The sequence below is a fragment of the Pelecanus crispus genome, chromosome 12 (genome assembly GCF_030463565.1).
Source record: "Pelecanus crispus isolate bPelCri1 chromosome 12, bPelCri1.pri, whole genome shotgun sequence".
NCBI lineage: Eukaryota > Metazoa > Chordata > Aves > Pelecaniformes > Pelecanidae > Pelecanus > Pelecanus crispus.
The window spans coordinates 8,263,753-8,284,915 of NC_134654.1; the positions used below are offsets into that span (position 1 = coordinate 8,263,753).

Here is a 21,163-nt window from a genome sequence, read left to right on the forward strand (position 1 = left end):
GAGTTTAACAAACTCTTACCGTTTTTTTTTTTTCTCTTGCATGTAATAGCTGGTCTAGAAAACTTCATGGTTACATGGGTAACAGTCACTAATACTGCACTATTTCAAAGCATGGGAATGAAACTGTTAGAAGGAACTATGACTTCTTCCAAATCGCTGTTACGTTCACACTAGTTAGAACAACAAGGTAAGTAAAAGTAGGGTCTGATACCACATTGTTTATTAGGACTTCAGTCAGCTGCTCCCCGTTCGCTCGAAGCTCTGGCCACTTGAGAATCTACAAGGAGAACAGAGTTTGGGTAGGAAAGGAACGGTGGTATTGTCTCTGAAAGTGGGAGGTTATTAATTACTGCAAGGCCTGGCTTGACAATTGGGCCTCTGTGGAATCCCCTTCCCTACTGACCTGGGGAACCTGAATAAAAGGTTCTTCCCCTTTCTGAGGGAGCTGGTGCAGCTTTATGATATTGCTCCTAAAGGAGCAGGGTTTAATGCAGAGGGGCTTGATCAGAAAAGAAAAAATGAAAGCAGCTGCCCCTCAGTCCTGGAGGAACTGACTGACTCGGGCAATACACTTCCAAAAAGTTGATGGACGCTGCGGCACTTCGTACCTATGTATAAAGGTAGCTCAAGACCAGGCTCTGATCGTCCTTTCAGAGCCTTCACCATGCAAGGGAACAGTAATTGCCCAAAGGAGGACTATCTCTGGAGGCTGGGGAAATACCAAGGCATGGGGGGAAAGGGCTGGCATGAGCATACAGGAGCATGCCAGGGAACAGCCACACAGGCTTCCCTCCCCTCGGCTCGTCAGGGAAATGGTGCCTGCATGCTTGTATGCTCAGGCTCTCCAATTTAACCCCTCATTTTTTTACTGAGGGCCCTTCTGCTAGGAAAAGTTGCCAAGCTGCAGAACACAGGAGCAAACAGGTGTGCTTTACAGCTCCTAATTCCTGTCACAGTTGTGTTTGCATGAGATTTGAAAGATCACCTTGGTCATCCTGGCTTGGAGATTGCTTTTAATTGTGTGTGTTGGGCAGAGACACCACTGGGCATGTTCTGGTGTAAATCTGCTCAGGAGACTCGGGACAGCTGCACAGGGGAGGGAGGCCGGCCTGGCTCAGCCCCAAAGGGTAAATGAGACCCACCTGTGTGGGAGGGATCCTCTTGTCTGAGCGTTTTCCCTTTGCAGAGCTCCACGCTGTGGTGTAGTTTGAGAGGTTGTACATCCACACACTTCCCTTCTCATCACCACAGAACACGTAGGCTTTTGCTGTAAGACCAAAAGAAGCTGGAAAATGAGTGTGGAGCTGAGAGGCCACACCTCTCTAAAGCAGAGCTCAAGACAGTGCTGAAGGATCCCAGGGAGGGTTTCAGCAAAATTTTCTCTCTAGCACAAATACATGAATCTACCTCACTCTGAAAAAAACACTAATTCATTTGAAGATAAATCAGCGGTTTTACTCTAGTAAGAAAAGCTAGTGACAATGTTTTGGCATTTCTTCGGACTTTTTCAGACTTGTTCGTTTTGGAAAGTGGCAATCAGATCAGGTTTGTTTATTCCTTGTTAGTCTCAAAAGCCAGCTGCCCTGTGTGAGGAATTCCTACCCCTTACTTCAGATGCAGCAAGCATTAAAATGCCTCTAGAAAAGGTACAGGGCCAAGCCACCAGCTCTGTGTGCTTTGAAGACCTGTACAAGGAACACTGTGGTGGCACCGTACAGTCGGTGTAACACTGTAAGCCCGAGCTGTTCCCCCCGCTGGATGTCAACTAGCATAGCTGCATTTATGCGTTACGTATTTATATACAGCTGGCGCTGGGCTGTTGCCGCACTGGGCTGGAGCTGCAGTGCAGGGGGGCGAGGGCTCGTGTCGCTTGCAGAGGGCAGACCAGACACGCGCTCTCTGATGGGGACTGAAATCCAGGCCTGCCTCTAGCTACGGGCTCCCCGACGGGTGCAAGGGAGGCACGCACAACTGGTCTAAGGGAATCCTGACCCGTGCGGCCGTCTCTGCTACGGTGACTGGTACAGCCTGGCTGCCTGCCCCGAGGAAGGGTGCTGCCTACCTGGGCAGGTGCTGAGCGTCAGGTAGGACAGGTCTGTCATGGACCACTCGAGCTCAGCCAGAATAAGCGCAGATACCGTTCGCTGGCATCCTTTCCCCTTTGCGTCAAAGGACCGACTCCAGCTCCACAAGTATATGCATCCTGGTTTAGAGCTCTTGGAAACTAGGGAAGGAAGATGGGAGAGGCTGTCTCAGTTGCTGAGAAGTGAAATGCCTCAAGACAAAGGCTGGCCTCTGGTGAAGGCGGTCCATCCAGAAGGTGGCTTTTAAGATGTGGGATCTGATACCAGCAGCAACTGTTTCCACCTCCTTTACCTTATTTCAGGATAATTGGAGGCTGCAGAAGGATTTTCAGTCCCATGCTTATGTTCCTGAACTGTAGAACAAGCATAAGCTCTTCAGAAAGACCCAGCCCATGCTTTCAAGCACCCTCCCAGATGTGGGAACCCCCAATTCCCCTGCAAAAACCATACTGCTGCCACCAGCCCTTGAGCAGAAAGGAGCTCTCCTCCCTTCCGCTTCGGCACTGCGCAGCCAAGCCTGCGCTTGGGGATGGGTCCATCTGATTTCCTGTCCTGCTCAGACATGGGTTTGCACCTCTAGCCCACATTTTAAGGAAAGGTAAGTGACTCTGGGAGACAACTCCATTCTGTGTAGCCCCCCCCCAAAAAAAAACTCTAAAGACAAGGTAGTCGCACCCCATTCAGCCCCTCTGCTCATCATGCTGGCTTCAGCCTGCCACATGCTGAGGTGCCTGACTGTTTTTCTGGATTGGGCTATTGTGTTCATACTCACCAATGACATCATCATTCAGAAAAGCCAAACCGTCAACCCTGTGAGATGTTGTTATGCCTCCATCCTCATTAGGAAACTGGAATACGGCTTCAAAAGGCCTAGAGTAGGGGGAAGGGTGAAATGAGTCAAGTCCTGAATGGGCAGCAGTGGAAGGGCACTTGGGGACAGAACCCAGGAGCAAATTCATGTGTTAGTGAGCCTCTTGCCAAACTCAGATGAATTCCCACTTAAACTTAAGCTTTCAGCCACCTGGCTTTATTAATACAGCAGAAGCCCATTTGCTGAAGAGACTGCTGTTTTACTTCATCTGATTTTGTAGGCATCAGGATTAGTATATGTTAGCAGGGCAGGACTTCACTCGCTTCTTTCTTGTAATTTTTTTTTCTGTGCTCCCACAGAGTGCCAGTTTCCTGGGTAACCTCATGTACCACAAGCAGGGTAGGCCTTGCTGTGAGACTGGAACGCAATCCAAGAATTTACACACCCTTACACTACTTCAAGATGATACGCCCTTAAGTTTTAGGGTATTGCATTACACATGTCAGCCCTCCTTCAAAGCAGCCTGCAACACTTGCACACTGGAGCATCAATACAAGTGGAGGGCTGCTAGCTTTGAACACTCCTTTAGCATTACGCTAGTATTTATTTCTTGCCATTATGGGGTAGGGAACATGTTTTAAGTTTAGTAGGACATGCTGCTTTACTTGCTCAGACCTCCTTGGTTAGAAATAAAGCCGTTGCTAGCACTACCTCTTCTTGTTATGAAAAGTGAAGGCATGCCCCCAGCTTTTGATTGTCACCTGCTTTTTTGTTCCTTATCCAGTTTTATATTCCAGGCAAAACAGCCGCCTTCACAGCCAGCCAGCAGGTACTGATCTGGGCAGGTGGGGACCAGGACAATCCGTAAGGGAATGGAGAGCGCTTCCAGCACCAGCAGCTGGCTAAAAAAAAAAAAAAAAAAAAAAAAAAAAAAAAAAAAAAAAAAGAGAACAGTTAAGTGGTGCTGCGAAGTGATAGGCTCCTGGACTGGCCACATCTGGGTTTTGAACCTTTACCTTGCTTTGAACTTGTAGTCACAGTCTGGAATCCCAATATCCCAGAGTGCAATTCGCTTGTCATAGGATGCAGCTGTGGGACACAGAAGAGAAGCAGGTAGTGACACCGCTGCTCATCTGGCTCTTCTCGTGCTAGCTGGCAATTCTACCCATGTCACAGGCTGTAACACTCTGCCTGTGGCATCAGAGAGCTCATTAAAGCACAGCAGCAGTCACTGAGGCTCCTGGCTCAACACCACTTCACAGACATTGTCAAACATGCACGGTCAGTAATCTGCATTCTTATCCTGTGCTCTAAGAGGAGCAGATAAAAGAAAGTTTGTTTCCTGGTGTCCATTACTAAGTTGTGGATTCACAAGGTCATTAATTAATGCTCCTTTGAGCTCATCTTTCTGGTCATGGGTTCTAGTGGAATCTAAAATACGAGCTCCAACCTCTACTCTCAGGCAGATGCCACTTTATTCCACATATCCATGGCTTACTGTGTTCACATCCACAACAGCTCCCATTGGGAAAGTTAGGCACTGATGTAAAGTGCGCAAGACACTTAATGTCTGTCACCAAGCTAATGCACTGATAGCAGAAACAGTCCTAATAGATTACTCAGAGTAATCTGGGTCCTAACCAGATGGCATCCCTCAAACTCAGAGTAAACGGGTTAGTGTCCAGTCCCCAAATTTTCTATGCAATATAATGAGCCTTGCTGTCCATGCCATTATATGGATGTGCTATCAACCTCCTTATCCCTCTAGGCTTCTGCTTTTTGTGCTCTTGACCTACTTGAAAAGTATCCACTACAGATACCCATGCCTTAAAAAAATTCCACTTTTAATGGTTCAGGTAGCACTCTAACCACTCCAGGATGTGGGTAATTGTAGGCAAGAGAAACAATGTGCTGTGGGGTGCACGTGTGGTCTGAATGGCTCTGTAACAGCTTACTTTACAGGCCTGACAATGCAGCTGCAATTTGTAATATGATGGTTCCTTTCTTACCAGTCCGTAAGCCTCAGCCTCTGTGGGCCCTACTGTGGCAAAGCTCTCTTCTACAACAGGACTAAAAATTTCTGATGAGGCACAGAACTCAAAAAATTTTCATTTATTCAAAAGCAATTAAACACATAGTTTTGCTCGTTGGAAAAAATGAAATCCAACAGCCCATTATACGCTGCATTACCCCTGTTGCCATGCTTGATGAGAGCCCTGCCAGCTGACCGCTCACTGCCTGCCCCCCAGCAGGCTGCTCTGGCTATCATTCTTCTTACTCATCCCTGCGGAACAGATCCACTACTGGGCTTGTTTATGGCTAATGCGTGCCTGACAGCCACCCTGAGAGCTACTGAGAGAAAGACACGAGCTGCTGCACCTCAGCTAAAGAGTCAGGCTCTGTGGCTGAAACAATTTGTACCTTCTGTAGATTACTGCCAAATGAGACTAACAATACTCTCTCCATAACATCTGTCCATGCTTCCTGTATGTGAGTGTGGTCCCTACCTGCACCTGCTCGCACTGCTGACAATTCGCCTTGTTAAGGAAGTCCAGCCTTTTCTACATTAGGTACTGAAGCTAAAGAGATTCTAAACCAGAGACTTACTGAAGAGGTGAGTTTCTTGAGTTGGGCTGAAGCAGACGGTAGCAATGGGCTTTTTATGAGCCTTTATCTCTCCGTAGCAGAAGTCAGCCGCCACATGAATCAGTTTGACGATTCCTCTCCTCCCAGCAGCCGCCAAGATATTATGAGATTTCTTCCGACTGTCGCTGATTACCATTGTGAGGGTTGTCCATGCAACACTGAAAAACTCCTAGGATAGAAAGAAACCAAGAATAGCATGAAACAGAACAGCCAGTGGGACGGCTGTTAGCTCAGAGATAAGACAACTATCACAAGAGCTATTCAGGTGAAATGACACGACTATTCGAGCTGGAGCATCGAATCTCAAAACAACCCTCAGAAGAACACAAACTATCAAAACACGATGTTTATTCCTCTCTGCCGCCAAGAAGTCTTAACAGCCTGGACACACATACGTATGCATGTGTGAGGAGAAGAGAAGCAGACTCATCTTTCAAACTAATAAAACTAAACCAGGCTAAAAAGATAAGCAAGAAATGTTTACTATCTATCTTCATCCTTTTAAGACCTGTTCACGCTAATGCTTGAAACCCTTTCAGAACTCTCTGTAATATAAACTATGTATACATGTTTGTAATGATAATAAAATTATGGTATTTCCATTCAATGCTTACTCTTCCCACTTGCAACCTACCTCTGTAGCCACCTTATACTTTTTCAGCACTGTCCCTGTCTCACAATCAATCAGACAGATGGACTCCCCTCCACATGTTGCCACAGTTCTGGAGGAGCTCACGATGGGATCTGAAAGATGAAAAGAATAGGTGAGAAGTTCCCAGGTTCATGGATAACACATGAAGACTGCAGCTTATCAATGCCTGGTGCTCTCCCAGTCTCCTGTTTTCAAAGTCAAAGAAGAAGTATGTAAGCAAGTCTCTTCCTGACAACGGAGACTACAGCTTGAAGAGAACAGGGGTCTAACGCATGGAGTCTGCTGGGATTCCAGAGCCAGGTGGTTCTGGGAATCCTGCAAACCTCTTTAAGAGCTCACCTTTCCTGGCTCCACAGTCTAGCAATGGCTCGAAGACACAGGACCAGAGCTGCGTTTTAAAATCCTCACGGCTGTTGCCTTTACTGTGACACTGAAGAAAATGCAATGGCTCTGCACTGACATCCTCCTACAATAAACCATCCACATTTAGAAAATTCATTCCCCTGACAGTGGTTTGCCTGTGAGTGCCTTGACAGAACCCTCTACTGAAGACAGCAATCTGAGTTAAACTGAAGTATTTTTCAGCCCTTCTGTGCTACAGAGAACAGGAGAGACTGAGGTGCCACCAATGCTCAAGACTCCTAAACCAGCAGGCAACTGTTTAGAAAAGATGTGCCCAGCAGACCCCAGCAGTGAACCCCATTTCCTGTTGCAGAGAAATGTGAAAAACCCTTTAGATCCCCACTGGTCTGAGCTGAGGGGGAAAGACCTTTCCCCGTGCAGCCATCAGTTTGACCTGAAAGCAATCCATGCCAGTCCCATTTCTAAGAACAGGCTTTCAGCGCACCATCTCAGAGCACTGGTCCATCTGTCCCCTGCAGGGGATTCACTGTCTCCAGGGGGGGGTCTTCCCTGATGCCTCTGAGAGATTTAAAACAACAACAAAAAAAACCAAAACAAAACCCGTAACTCACAATGTATCTAGCCAATTACGAGCTCCAAGCTGTGTAGAGCTCTGATGAAATCTGAACGCGGCTCCTCCCACTAAACCAAGAGGCCGAAATCCAGTCCCAAGGGGGCTGACGAACAAACATACCTTGCCCTTGGAGTTCTTCACTGGGGTTAAGCTAACAACTCCATTGTCCTGCTCCTGGCTTTTCTGTTCCCCTGTCAGCTGGCTGGATCTTCTGTTGCTTTGCCCCTTGGGAAACTGCTCTCCATTCTTATGTGTCCCTTCAGCTCCCTGCTCAGAGGTTGCCTCTTTGTCTGGCTGGTTTGATGTTCTTGGTTTATCAGGAGCTGGGTCATCCTGCGCATGACCGGACTTTCTGGGACTAACTACAGCCTCCTCCTCGGTGTTTGCCTGGGACTTGGACCTCTTGTTTCCAGAGCCTGGTTTTGAATGATTTCTTTTCCTCTTGCTGGGTGTTACTGTGACCTACAAGGCACGTTGTCAGTTTCTGCAGAAGGTTTCTAGCTTCCCCAAGATGTGCAGATGATTATTAATTATTCAAATGCAAGTACCCTCCCACAGTTTCAGACTGGGTTCCAAGAATCAGACAGCCCAGAGCTGCAGAGTTCCTACAGGCAGAAGCTAATGAAAATCACACAGCCAGCCTCATTTTTATCTCCCTTCCCTTGTCCCAGTTACTTGCGATTTACATACGATGTGGAAAAACAAGTCTGGTCCACTGACCGAGGGCATTCGGTCTGCAGCCATTTCAAAGAAGGCAAGCATCATCAAGCATCATCACAGTCTGTCCATGCATCAGCTCAGCTCTCTCATTAAAAATATCCCTTCCTCAAAGGAGAGGTGCAGTCAGTAGGACTATACTCATGAAATCTTTTGGGTCTCCTATGAGAATGGAAGCTCTCTCCTCTTGGAGAGCAACTCAACATTCACATTGCTGGGAAAGCTTCAATCTGGCCATAAAGAACAAGCCTCAGCTGTTGAATACGGACTGGAGCCTGAGACTGCCCCCACAGTTACCAAAGGGTCATAAATGTAAACTGACAAGTGCTACTGAATTCCTAAGAAATAAAAAGGACATTGTTAATGTAACTGGAAAAACCACCTACCTGATTCGTGTCCTCTGCAGCTTCTGTGGGGCTTTCTGTACTTTCTTCCTCATTCTCATCCATCTTTTCCTCTGGTTCAGGATCTGTGTTTAACTCCAGACCCAGTGAGTATGCCAGAAACTCTTCTGCAATCATTTTCACCTAGAAGCAAATATGTGGATACATTTAAAAAAACCCAACCAACCAAACAGACAAAAAGCAACAGCTGAACTCTGATGTGTAATGACAAGAGCTGCTTTGCCGAGTTTTTAGTATCTGCTTCCACTATTCTACGTGAATTTCACAATTGATGGAGGTGTCCTCAGCTGACAGCCTGGCAGGCCAAGTCCTCTGCTGACAATACATGACCCAAGGACTTCACTTTGTCATGGGCATCCAGGGTGCACATTTTGTGAAAACAACAGCACAGCACAGCAATGGAACAAGACAAAGGAGAGATGGAATGTATGCACATACAATTAAAACACATTACAAACTGGTATCTTTCCCAACTGGAACTAACTACAGTTCTGTCATTATCTTTTCTCCTTTCATACAGCTTCCATCAAGACTAAAGGTTGCCATTAACAGTTATTTGCAAATAGTTAAGTACTAAGGATACTGCAGTCTTATTAATTAGTGCAAGTATCATTGTTGCTTATTAATTAAAAAACAATGTTTAATGACAGTCATTGCAACTTGGTGCACATTTAGTCCTAGTGCTTCTGTAACTGCTTAACAAAGCAGTGAAGAAAACCAGAAAAAGTGATACCACCTGTCTGCAAGAGCCCTGATACCCTGAACCCAAATCCATAGAGCATTTTAATCAAACCCATTCAGAATCAGGCTCCAGAGTCCTTGCCTGAAGAACAGAAGGGTAAGTGAAATGTAACCTACCCGCCAGCGGGTGAATTCACTGAGTGAGCTGGGTCCATACACTACATTGGTTTGTACTGACTTCAGGAACTTTTTCTTGATGGACTTCACTTGCTCAGCTGTATATTTCTCAGGAAGTTGGTCACGGAAGAATTTTTCCCAGTGAGCAGTAACCTAGGCAGAAAGGCTGAGTTTATTCAACAGAATACTACAGAAAACCAGAGCAGAAAAGCACAACAGTACTTGCGAAAGCATTTAAGAAGTTGCCAACCCTGAGGCTCTGCTAGCTACCTGATGGCACTGCTTCCATTTATTTTATCAGTATTCAAACCACGACTTCAGCTAACAAGAAACCAAATTCCTCTGAACCAAACTTAAGAGAGTGCGGCTAAGCAGATACCATCAACATGGACCCAGAGCGATGCCCAATTTCATGCCTCTGGATCCATAGCAAATGGTCTTAAGGAGTCTTACGCTGTGCCCTACTAACAGGGAGTACCTGACAGGTAACTAATTTACTGTAACATGCACAGGATAATGGGGATGTTTGAGTTTTCCTGCAGTTCAAGTGCATGCGTGAGCAGGACTGGTGCATGTCATCCCCATTTATAAACATAACTTGACCCAAAAGGCTTCTGAACTATGGGCACAATCATGCAGATGCTCATCTATCAGCAGTTTCCCATCTGCGAGTTTCTGGTGGGTAGTAACACATCCATAAGCACTTGGACCCAACAGATGTTTTATATTTAGACACAGCAGTAAGAACTGGGCAGCCAGGTACAAAGCAGGACCATCAGGGAAAGGTATCTGGGACACAGATACCAGCACAAAATGAACAGCATGGGGGAGCATTTGGTGTCTCATTAAACAGCCAACCATGCCCAGTTGCCTGGAGGATAAGAGACTGAGCAGCCCTCACCAAGAACCTTTGAGGTGCAAGATATTACACAGATAGCAACACAATAAGCCATCCCAGTCTTCAGTATTTGATCTCTCCACCACTGCTACACAGAAGGAATTAACAAGATCAACTAACCAGAATACAAATGGTAAGAGCAGTACTGCACAAAAAAAAAACCTTTTTCATAACAGAACAATAATTTTTCTCAAGATCACAACATGCTTTGTGGGGACAATCCATCAGGAGCTAAACTGTGTAGGTAAATGAGTGAAAACACAGTTCCAAACATGCACAGCTGAAGAAGAACAAATCCTCACTCCCGGTGTATGCTGGAAAAAGCAAGATCATCCTGAGCTTGGTTTTGTGCTCCCCATTCCTGGGGCCAGGACAGTAATGTAAATTAGACAGGGAGGTGCATGCAGCTATTATGTCAGCACCAGGCTTCTCCCATGTTTGAATGATGATCGGAGCGACCTGAAAAACTAGAGGGTCAGACACAGACCTTGCTGGCCCTGCTCCTGTGATTTAAACCAAAGGCAGAAGTTGGCTACACAGAACAGGCAGAGCAAATGCAAGCAGTGACCAGAGAAAGCAGCAGTAAGACATTTACTAGGTGGCCCATACTGCAGGCTGTGCTCAGATCATACCAGAATTATTGTTAACCATTTGATGCTTGTTTGCAACTTTCATTAAACCGAGCACAGTATTTAGTTACTTCTCAGGTGTTTAGAGATTAAGAAAATATCACACATTTTACCTTGCTAGTGAGCTTACGACTATTGACACGCCTCACATGATTAGCCAGTTTGGTTATATCCTTGCCATTGAGTAGCCGAAGATTTTGCAAAAGAAACATTACTTTATAGTCATCATTGAGCTAGAAAGAGAAGACATCAGAGTTACAAAACCTGTACACATGGTACTTGCTTTAGCTTTAGTCCTTTATTAAAATACAGCCAAGGATGAGAAGAATATATGTAGTCAGGAAAAGCCATTTCATGAAATCTTCTCAGAACTTCCGACTTGAATATCACCTTTTAGTTGTAAATTAACGTTCTCCTATGAGTTGGGATCTTAAACTGCAGACAAAAGACCTGCCTCACACTTATGCAGTACTAACATCCAACACAAGGTGGTGGTGGTGTAACCAGGCTCATCTGCCCCGGCCTGAGCGCAATGCGGGGTCTTCTGTTCACATCCTTTAACTCTGAGTGAGCATCCAATACAGAGGAAGGCCTGCCCTGCCTACAGTAAACGAATACCAGCAGGGCTTCTTCGGGTCAGGTGTGTTTTAGGTCAGACCAGTTCCCCAATCCAGTTTACCATACAGCCACACATACACTTCTGCTAGCATGCAACGGCAAATAAGCATGCGGGGATGGTGATGGTGGCTGATGCCAGTTTAAAGCACAAGTAAAATTACAGTTTCAGCTACTTAAACTGTACAGTCGTCAGAGCCTCTTGGGAGAGGTCAGAAAACCTAAACTAGACTAATCACCAAGTTTAACCCCTCATCAGAGGGCCAAGTCTGCCCTTCCAGAGCACAAGGGGCACTAAAACTAACATACAAGAAGGACATTTCTACAGCCATTACTGTATTTTACACAAACATGAACGTAAGATATCCTGCCTGATAAGCTACCGAAGATGGGACTCTGGCCTGAAGAATCAGGAGTTCAAGATACCCAGATTTTAATATCTGAATGGTTTTGGGCAAGTCACTTCTGCAGATTGGGAAATAGTGGCACAAACTGGTGAAGGGGTGCAAAAAGACCAGCTGCTTTCTCGGATGCCCTAACACTTGCTGCCTAAGAACAATATAGAAGAACTAGGCATAACTGCTGCTTGTTTCCCCCTCTATTTCATGCTTAGCTTGTAAGGACAGGAGGTAACTCACTGTCAAGTACACATTGTTCTCGTAGGTTAGCTCCTCGAGCAGAGGGAACTGTTTCAGAGCAGTTACATCTTCCAGTTTGTTGTTGTTGCAGTTTAGGACACGGAGATCAGGCAGGGTTAGACTGTTGGGAAATTTGTCCAGTAAATTATCAGAGAGATCTAGTTTCTGCAGATGCCTCAGACGGGAAAACAAACGTGGGTCTAAGTCTCCAGTCTTCAACTGCAGCTTGGACAGGCTGAAAACAAAAGAGAACATGAACTATCTGCAGTTCATTGGAAAAACAAGAGCTGACTTTCACAGGACACAAGGTCCCACCTGGTGGCACCTCTCAGTCCAGCACAACTCACTGGGTAAATCTGACCAAACCTGCTTTTTCTTGTCAGCAGCATCCTGGATGGCAAGCATACATACATCGAAAAGATGCTGTGTCTGAGCTAACAGACACCATCAGAGACTCAAGCCTACCAAAGTATTTGCAGTACAGTTAACCCACAATCCAAATAAAACTCCTACAGGTAACAGGGCTGGCTGTGAGCAGTAAGTCACTGGAAAAGTTTTTGTTCGTATAAAAAATTACTACACCTCTAAGAACTTTGGTATTTTATTCCTTTGTAACGTAAATGCAACAAAACAAGCTGTGGCAATACAAGACACTTATTCACTACACAGTCTACCCTGTCCACAGTAGGCACTAGATCCATTACTTCACTCATTTTTTAGAAATCACCATCTCACAACTGGTCTGAGCAATATAAGACTATGGTGATTCCAAAAGGCTCGTCCTGTCCTCCCCCTCACTTCATGCTGACACTTGCACTCACACAATGATGCAGCAAATTGGATCAGTTTGCTGATCTGGCTCAAAACTTTTCTTCTCTGCATCAGAAGTTCAGTTCAGGCCAAGTACAGGGTAGGTCCCCAAATCATTTGGCTGTTTTCAAAGAACTAACTTCACAAAAAAGTGATTTTTCCATTTCTTTTACAGTGAATTTTGCTGCAAAAATTTCCAGTGGCAAATACGGAAATGTACCTTACAAAATCCCAAGGCTGCCACCAAAACAGAAGCATTCTGTCCTGAAGTAGGAAGTGGTACAATATTTGTGAGGGGAAAAAAAATACCCCTGTTCTGTAAGAACGTGAAAACTGCATATTATAAGAAGGGTCATTTAGATTTGATTAGATCATTTAGTTGAGCTTCAAAGGGAGCTTCTAGTCCTGGCAGCCAACATCTCTCGAGGACACAAGCCTGAGTTCCTTTAACAAACAGAATCTCCATCTCTAATGATTAGTAAAAAAGGGCCTTCTAAATATAAATGAAGTGTGAATAAATGAGGTAAATAAAATTAGGAAGCAAGACCACTTTTTCTTCACTTGCAACTCAAAAGCCAAACCAGCCAGCAAAGCACGTAAGAAAGGCTCAACAGAATTCAGCTGGCTGCAAAGCTGAGTGTGACTACCGTGTCACTTTGGGGAGAAACTCAACACGGCGTTCTCCAAACGGACTTGCTGAAATATAACCCTCCAAAACCATGGTACGAAGCTGCATGGAAAAAGCCACACTCTAGAAATTCACTGCTTCAAACATCTCAGCATCACTTTGTTACCCAGATTACTGCAGCCTATACTCTTCAGATAACCTTTTGAGTTTCTCTCTAAAAACAATTATTTAGCACAAGACAAGCTAAAGAAATAACCTTAAAGAGCAAATATGAAACCCAGAACTCTTAAACCAGCAACAAAAACAACAAAGGCGCCAGCCAGAAATTGGCTAGCTGAGTCACTGGGATTGACCAGTTCTGGAACAGCAAAATTCCACTGTATTAAACATTTGGAAAGACATGTATTTTCAATGACCTCTGTTAAGGATCTGAACAACAAAACTGTTTTTAGTGGTTTCTAAGTGTGTCAGAGTTTACTCTCCCTCTCTGCAATATTTGAGGTACTAACATAATTGGATCTAGAGGAGACAGAAAGTGATGGAGGGAGAGGAAAAGGGATGGGAAATAATGCCAAAAATATTTTAAAAACCCTCTAAAATCCAGGCCAGAAGAGATTCTCTTATTCACATTAAGCAATTGCTAGCAAAGACAGACGTGTTTCGGGGGTAGGGAGTATATTTAGTCTAGTCTAGTCTATTTAGTCTAGTCTACCCTTGATTGGTTTAGAGTGGACTTGGTAGTGTAGGTTAATGGTTGGACTGGATGATCTTGAAGGTCTTTTCCAACCTAAACGATTCTATGATTCTGTATCTGAGGGCTAGGCAATCAGGATCCAGCCTTAAGCAGTTTTACAGAAAGAAGGTGGCAGCATATATACAATATAAATGGTGAAAAGAGGTGGTAACTGCTGATAACCTATCTAGTGAATGCAGTTCCGCTAGTGCTCACTGATCCCGCACCGAGAATGCCGTCTCCTGTTCTGTGCTTCGCAACTGTCTCTTTTTTCACTAAAAATGCTTAGGGGAAGAAAGACAAAAAAAGGATTGCCCAGGCTGAATTCAGCTGGAATTTTCCATGGGCCTGTCTGCACTTACTTCAGTGTCTCGATCTTTCGGAGCCTCGTAGATCTTGGAACCGCTCTTTCCAAAAGAAGTTCTGTAGTAATTTTTGACATTTTTAATCTCCACCCCTCTGCTGGAATCACTGATCAGTCAGCTGTAGGATCTCTTCTTGTAACCTTCCTGGTAAAACAAACAGAAATAAGAGGAAGTCCTTTCAACTGAGTCCAAAAGGGGGAAAAAAATTTATGAGGTTAGCTACCGATTTTGCTGCTGTGTTTGAAGTTGCCTTTTTTACACGGTTGAAATTAAAATACCAGAGATTGTTATTACGCTGGGCACACACTCAACACGCTGACCCAACCCACGTCCAAAACAACAGCAATACCTCCCTTGGCTATTAAAGCGACAGACTTGCTGTAGATGAAAGCTGTCCACAGGGTGACAGCACTTGGGACTAGGACAGTCTCGCAGTTACCTGTTTGTACCTCTCCTGAGCAATAGGGCTCTGCTCCAAGAACTCTGACACGCTTTCAAATAAACAGCAACAGTAAGAATAAATACACCTGTTGTGAATGTCTTCCTCCCAAAGAAATGACACAGTATGCTCGCTGGCCTGACCAGATGGATAGACTCTTGGCTGACAACTTCTAAATGCCCTACAATTTTGGAAAACCAAATTAATTACCAGAAATGTGAATAACCACCAATCAATCATGTAATTTCCTCACCAAGGAAAAAAAATCAACAGCATTCTGTATGTTATTGGTAATTAACAGATGTTTTCATGCATCGATGTGGATAGGACGGTACACGCACACACACAGATACACTGATATTTAGAATAGTAACAGTGATAGGGCCAATGTAGCTTCATGAAATTACTGGTTTGTGGCTTACCACTCTTTCTGGCACAGATTTGAAGAAAGGGAAAGAAAAGAGAAAAGAGCTCCAAGGTCAGGCTCCCTACTGTCTTTTTGTGTTAGCCTCACCGCTGCTTAAACAACCACTCCAGTGAATGGCGAGGAACACGCGAGGCACTAAGCTGTCCTTAGGCTTGACCTCAGCACCATAACATGCCTACAGCACCTGGACCGTCGCATGTGATGAGCAACGGGGCATTGCTTTGTTAACACCTGTAAGTAAGGACAATCCTTCATGTACGGAGTATTTTATACCAGCATAAAGAGCATTGAGCCTGAAAAACAGTTTGAACAGCAGCTGTTCAGGATCTGATCCTTCAAGTGACAGAGCTGTCGCTGAAAGCCAAACCACAGGATCAGGCCCTTACCTGCCGAACCTAATAAACCCCCCTAAGCTCTAGTATCTACAAGAAAAATTTGACACCCATGACTGTGGATGTTCCCATCACCCTCTTTTTGGCCACACTGAGAGACACATCAGACACAGCCGTGTCACCCGTGACACCACGGGAGCTGCAGGGAAGACCGTGACATAACATGGCTCCATCGCCACAACCTCAGAAGGCGCCCGCACCTCGGGGCCTGACAACCCCGTACCCCAGCCCAACTGAGAACCGCCACCAGAAGCGGCCACCGACCCTCCTCCTGCCCCACAGGAGCACCTCTGGGGGTCGGCGGTCCTAGAGCAGGGTGTCCATTCAGGCCAGGCTAACGCAGCGGAGATTAAAACCAGTTCAGTTTTCACTGCCCCACACCAGCTGCACCACCGCCTCGCCTAAGCCGAGGAGAGCCCGCGCACCAGGCGCCACCGCCGCCGCGCCGGGGACGACAGCGCCAGCGCCGGCGCCAGCCCGTCAGCCCGGCCAGGGGTGGCCTCCGGGGTGCGAGGCGGCCCCGGCGGCCCCTCAGACCGCGGCAGCCCCGGGGCCGCGCCCGGGCCGCGGGGCACCGGCTGCCAGGCGCAGGCCGCGGCACCGCCCGCGAGCAGGGACGGCGACGGCGGCGCCGGCTTCGCACCGAGGCGCCCAGGTGCGGCTCCGGGCCGCGGTCGCCGCCTCACGCTGCCCCCGCACGGCGCCAGCTGCCCGAGCCCGGAGGCCGCGCTGAGGGCCGGCGCCGGCCGCGGCCTGAGGCGCCCCCACGGGGTGGGCGGTGGGGGGCGGGACCACAGCTCCCAGCAGCCCCCGCGGCGCGGCCGGGCCCTGCACCGCTGCTGGGCGCCGCGGGGGCTGCTGGGAGAGCGAGTCCGCGGCCCGTCCCCCCCCCTCCCCCGACCGACCGGCCGCGCGGCCTGCGCCCAGCCCGCGTGCCCCGCCGCCGCCTCGGCCCCGGCCCCCCCGCACCGCCCGCGCTCGCCTCACCTGGGAGCGGGCCGGGCTGCGGCGGCGGGAGGGGAGGAGGAAGAGGAGACGGGGAGGAAGGGAGGGAGGGGAGGGGGGGGGCCGAATCCTCAGCGCAGCCGGCGGGGATGGAGGCGGCGGGCGGCGGCGAAGGGCCGGGCTGCGGCTGCAAGGGGATCCGCTCCTGCCTGCTCTGCGAGGGGCCCGCGCAGGCCGCTCCGCCCCCGCAGGTACCGGGGAGGGGGCGGCGGGGCGGGGCCGGCGGCGGGGCGGGGCCGGCGGGAGCGGGGGGGGGGGCGCCCGCCGTGCCCCCCTCGGGGCGGGCCGGGCCGGGCCGGGCCGGGGAAGGGGCGGGAGAGCTCATCGCCGGGGGTGCGGGGACCCCCCCTGCCCGGAGAGGGCCCCGGGAGCCCCGGCTGGGGACAAAGCAGAGCCCCCCAGGGCTGGGCCCGGTGGCCGCCCCCGGGTATTCGTGAGAAGAGCCCACCTGGCTTCGCCCGAGTAGCCTTACAGGTGCACGCAGCCACCTCAGAGGCCGGGACAGGCCTTGCCCGAGTTTCATCCATTAAGAAAAGCCAGGTTCGCTACAGCTTAGCTTTTTGGCCTTGGCGATTTTTATCAACTTTCCTCATTCAACATTTATTGATATGACAAACCGTATCTCTACAGCCGGCCTGAGGAATACCGACCATTAATCTCCTTATACATTTGGCACTGAGGATCGTCTGTTCTTCCCCGTCTTTGCAAGATAAAGATGTTACTCGGAAAGAAAAGCGGCTTCAAGCAAGCAGCACAGTAACGCTGGAGCTGTAAAAAAAGCAGGGCAGAGTTGTTCCCCAAAAGCAGCTATAAAATTTCTTGTGTCTACAGGAATCCTGTACAGACAGCTTTCAGGCTGCAGCACCAAGGCTGCAGGGGTAAATCATGGAAATACCTTATCTTGAGAAGTTTCCCCCCCAATGCTTTTCTCTTCTCCATTGTTATTTCCACAGGGAGAAGATAATTTCACTTACTGTCCAGCAACAGGCCTAGCTAAAGGAAATGAGCACTCAGAATTTGCTGGCTGGGCATTTCCATTTCCAGGGGTGTTTCTGATGGAGGAGTTCATTAGCGAAGAGGAAGAATCTGAGATAGTTGAACTGATGGATCAAGATGACTGGAAACCATCACAGTCTGGCCGAAAGAAACAGGTTTGACTTAAGCAGCACATTTGTTCTTAGATGCCTCTGGAAAAGGAAAGCCGTTTTCAGTTAAAACACAGAACATTTAGATGTTTCATCAAATGTTTTCCTTTGAAAGCTTTTCCTGAAATCAGTTGCAAGAATTACTTGTAGTTAAAGTCAACTTCTTGCAAAAATACATGATAGTTACAACAAACAGAATCTGATGGTGCATGTTCAGGCATTAAAGTTCACAGAGTCTCCAAGTGAAAGAAGTGGGTGTGTTGGTTTGTTTTTACTTTACAGGTGACAAATCTAATTCCAGAGAGATTAATGTAGCTTCACTAAGTCCTTTTGCAACCTGGTGACCAGGTCACTGGAAGAGACAGGAAGAAAACCCAAAAGTCTTGACTCTGAGCCCTGTAGGGATCACAGCGTCTCCAAAAAGACTTGTCCTAGATTTTTCCCTAACACTAGCTTTTCCCCTCTTTTCTTTTCCAACAGGACTATGGACCCAAAGTGAACTTTAAGAAACAAAGGTTGAAATCTGGCAGCTTTACTGGTTTGCCAAGTTTTAGTAAAAAGATTGTGGCACAAATGAAGGTCTGCTCTGTACTAGGCGGTTTCTTACCTGTTGAACAATGTAATCTGGACTACGTGCCAGAAAGAGGTTCTGCCATCGACCCACATTTTGATGACTGGTGGCTTTGGGGAGAGCGTCTGGTTAGCTTAAACTTGCTCTCAAAAACTGTGCTATCCATGTCTTGTGATTCAGAGGACAGTATCCAATTATTTTCCACTTTCAGTAAAGAAAACAGCGAATTAAGTCTCCCTGGATCTTTTACACAGACGTCAGCGTGCAAAAATTCAGGCAACGAGGGAATCAACTGCATTTTATCCCCAAGGCTTGTTCCAAGTAAAGAAGTGACTGTTGCCATTCACTTACCCCGAAGGTCTCTGGTGGTGCTGTATGGTGATGCACGGTACAAGTGGAAACACGCAATTTACCGCAAGCATATAGAGCATCGCCGAATCTGTGTCACCTTCAGGGAGCTGTCCGCAGAGTTCAGCGCCGGAGGTAGGCATGAAGAACTGGGTAAAGAACTGCTAGAAATAGCTCTTTCATTTCAAGGAAGACCAGTGTGATCAGCAAGATGAAGACAGAATTGCATTTTGTTAGGAAACTTGAAAAATAAAGTACAGAATTTGTGCAACTCGGTTTATTTCTGAAGTATGCGTAAGGAACCAGGTGTGTACAGAGATAAGCTCAATTAAATGGAAATTTAACAAACAGAAATAAGAGAGTGCAAGGAAAGGGTGGGCGGCTTGTTTCTTTGAAGACCCTCCTGGGCAATGGGAGCTTTTAGGCAAAGGTCAGGAATGAGCTGTTGTATTCATTAGCTGTATTGTAACAAAATGCAAAAAGCAAATAGCCAGTTCTTAAATGCTTAAATTAAACCAAGAAAGAAACTTAGAATCATTAAACTGAGCTGAGTATCAAACATCCCTTGGCACAGATTCAGCCCAAGCCCTGCAGCAAATTTTAACCTTTTCTGGGCCGTACTTGGTTCTGTCATACAGCTTTTAGCGTTGCACTGTGCCATAGGGACACAACTATCTTCTCACCTGCTTCAGATAGGTCCTTTAGAGATCAGCTCTCCAGGGGAGGAGGGTAAGCAAGCGTCTCTCCACAGATAGCATGACACACTGAGAACTAATTAAAGTAATTATCCTTTGCTGAAGATTCATGCTCTAACGGTGAGGATTAATCATAAATACTGTGTGTGACCTATATCTTCTGGGACCAAAGAGCAGCATTTGCAGAGGGTCGATGCCGATTCTTCTGCAGGACAGCTTGGACAGAGTTCAGACCAAAGACTTGCACAGACTGTGTTATTTTCTGATCATTTGTCATCTCTGAACCCTGCTGTCAACTCTCAGTAGCAAGAGTCTGATTTGGGGAATAAGCTGGGCAACAGACTGCAACACTGGCGGCTATAATTTTTTTTCTTGGCACCTCCAGCAGTCAGGTTTGAATCATGCCTTGTACCTAAGACTCAAGTAGTCATTTGTAGCAGGAGCTGATTTGAGGCCATCTGTCCGCTCTGAACAAACTTCTGGGCTCTTGAAAATGAAGTTGTGCCATGGCGGAAGTGTGATCCTTTAATAAACACAGTTGCGTTGTCAAAACCATTCAGCCCAGTCACACCTACAGCAGTAAAACAGCACTGTACAGTGCCACCTGGTTTTAGTTGGTAGGGAAAGGGGACACATTTATACACGGGATCTCAGTGTCCCTGCACAGCCATATTCTGCCCTAGAAGTACCTCCTCGGCACAATGCACGGGTTTTACTGTACAGTAATGCACTCATGCCATAGACACTGCCCTCCGCTTCAGGCACTGCAGGGCAGGGAGCTCTTCACCCAACAAAACAGTTACTAGAAATCATTTGGGTGAATCAGGGTATTTTTTATCCGTTTAAGCTAACAGATACAATTACAGTGCTTTGTGGCTGCAACGAACCAGTTTCAGTTGAGCCCAGTATTTAAACAGTTGTGGACATCTGTGCGATATTTCCAACAGGGACCCACGAGCAGGGCTCCCACGGGCAGTCCTAAACGCCAAACCTCCATCCAGACCGGCTGGCGAGCGTCACCTACGTGCTCCAGCAGCAGTTTCGGCAGTCACAGCGTGCCCTCTCTGACGGAAACCCGTCACTGCAAACGCAGCCAGATAATGTGCAACAGGCAGGCTACGCTCGCTCACAGCGAGCTTTAACCCGGGAAATTTCTCATAGGCTGCAGCTTTTCCCGCTCACTCCCAAAAGCAGGGCCTTGTGCTCTCAAAATTACGGTTCCCAACCTTTTTCTGGCAGACTGGTGTGATCAGACCCGTGCCGCTAGTGTCCACAGGGCTCAGCAGCTGTAGAGAGCTTGATGTCCCCAGGCCAGCACCTGGAGCTGCCATCGGAGCAGAGGACATTCGGCCAAGGAGGAGGACACGGCTGGCAGCCTGCTGGAGCTCAGCACAAAGCCACACTACGGGAGGAAACCCGGGGCAGGCTTTCATAGATAAAGCAAGCGCTGAGCCCATATCCTCATCACCCCTTCAGTACTGAGCCTCTCCAGCAATCCGCTCTTTGCTCAGCAAACTGCGGCAGTCAAGTGTTTCCATTAACATCTGGCCCTTATTTCCAATGCTCCGTTTTAGATTTATGTCGTGCTCTCAGCCTGTTAAAATACTTTCTGTATGCGTACCTGCTGTTTCATTCTCTTCGCAGTGAAAGCAGATGATGGCTTCTGATGAATCAGAG

At 47.3% G+C, this 21,163-nt stretch overlaps 2 protein-coding genes across 3 annotated transcripts; one reads left to right on the forward strand and one right to left on the reverse strand.

Annotated features, from left to right (window-relative positions):
- Window positions 1-38: 38 nt before the first annotated feature.
- LRWD1 (leucine rich repeats and WD repeat domain containing 1) lies at window positions 39-16,127 on the reverse strand. 2 transcript variants are annotated; one of them, XM_009491785.2, is made up of 16 exons: window positions 15,987-16,127; window positions 14,462-14,608; window positions 11,929-12,163; window positions 10,789-10,908; window positions 9,149-9,301; window positions 8,273-8,413; window positions 7,290-7,631; window positions 6,533-6,659; window positions 6,176-6,285; window positions 5,503-5,710; window positions 3,912-3,984; window positions 3,657-3,797; window positions 2,857-2,954; window positions 2,063-2,224; window positions 1,143-1,267; window positions 39-277 (listed from the first exon to the last, which is right to left on the reverse strand). In XM_009491785.2, exons 2-16 carry the CDS (start codon window positions 14,539-14,541, stop codon window positions 137-139), a joined length of 2,256 nt encoding a protein of 751 aa, XP_009490060.2. In that variant the 5' UTR covers window positions 14,542-14,608; window positions 15,987-16,127; the 3' UTR covers window positions 39-136. The 2 variants fall into 2 exon arrangements, with proteins under 2 accessions (XP_009490060.2, XP_075575578.1); XM_075719463.1 differs by having other exon boundaries at window positions 16,011-16,045.
- A 689-nt stretch (window positions 16,128-16,816) lies between these two features.
- ALKBH4 (alkB homolog 4, lysine demethylase) lies at window positions 16,817-19,264 on the forward strand. The gene is made up of 3 exons (XM_075720001.1): window positions 16,817-16,918; window positions 17,681-17,878; window positions 18,353-19,264. Exons 1-3 carry the CDS (start codon window positions 16,817-16,819, stop codon window positions 18,992-18,994), a joined length of 942 nt encoding a protein of 313 aa, XP_075576116.1. The 3' UTR covers window positions 18,995-19,264.
- Window positions 19,265-21,163: the final 1,899 nt, after the last annotated feature.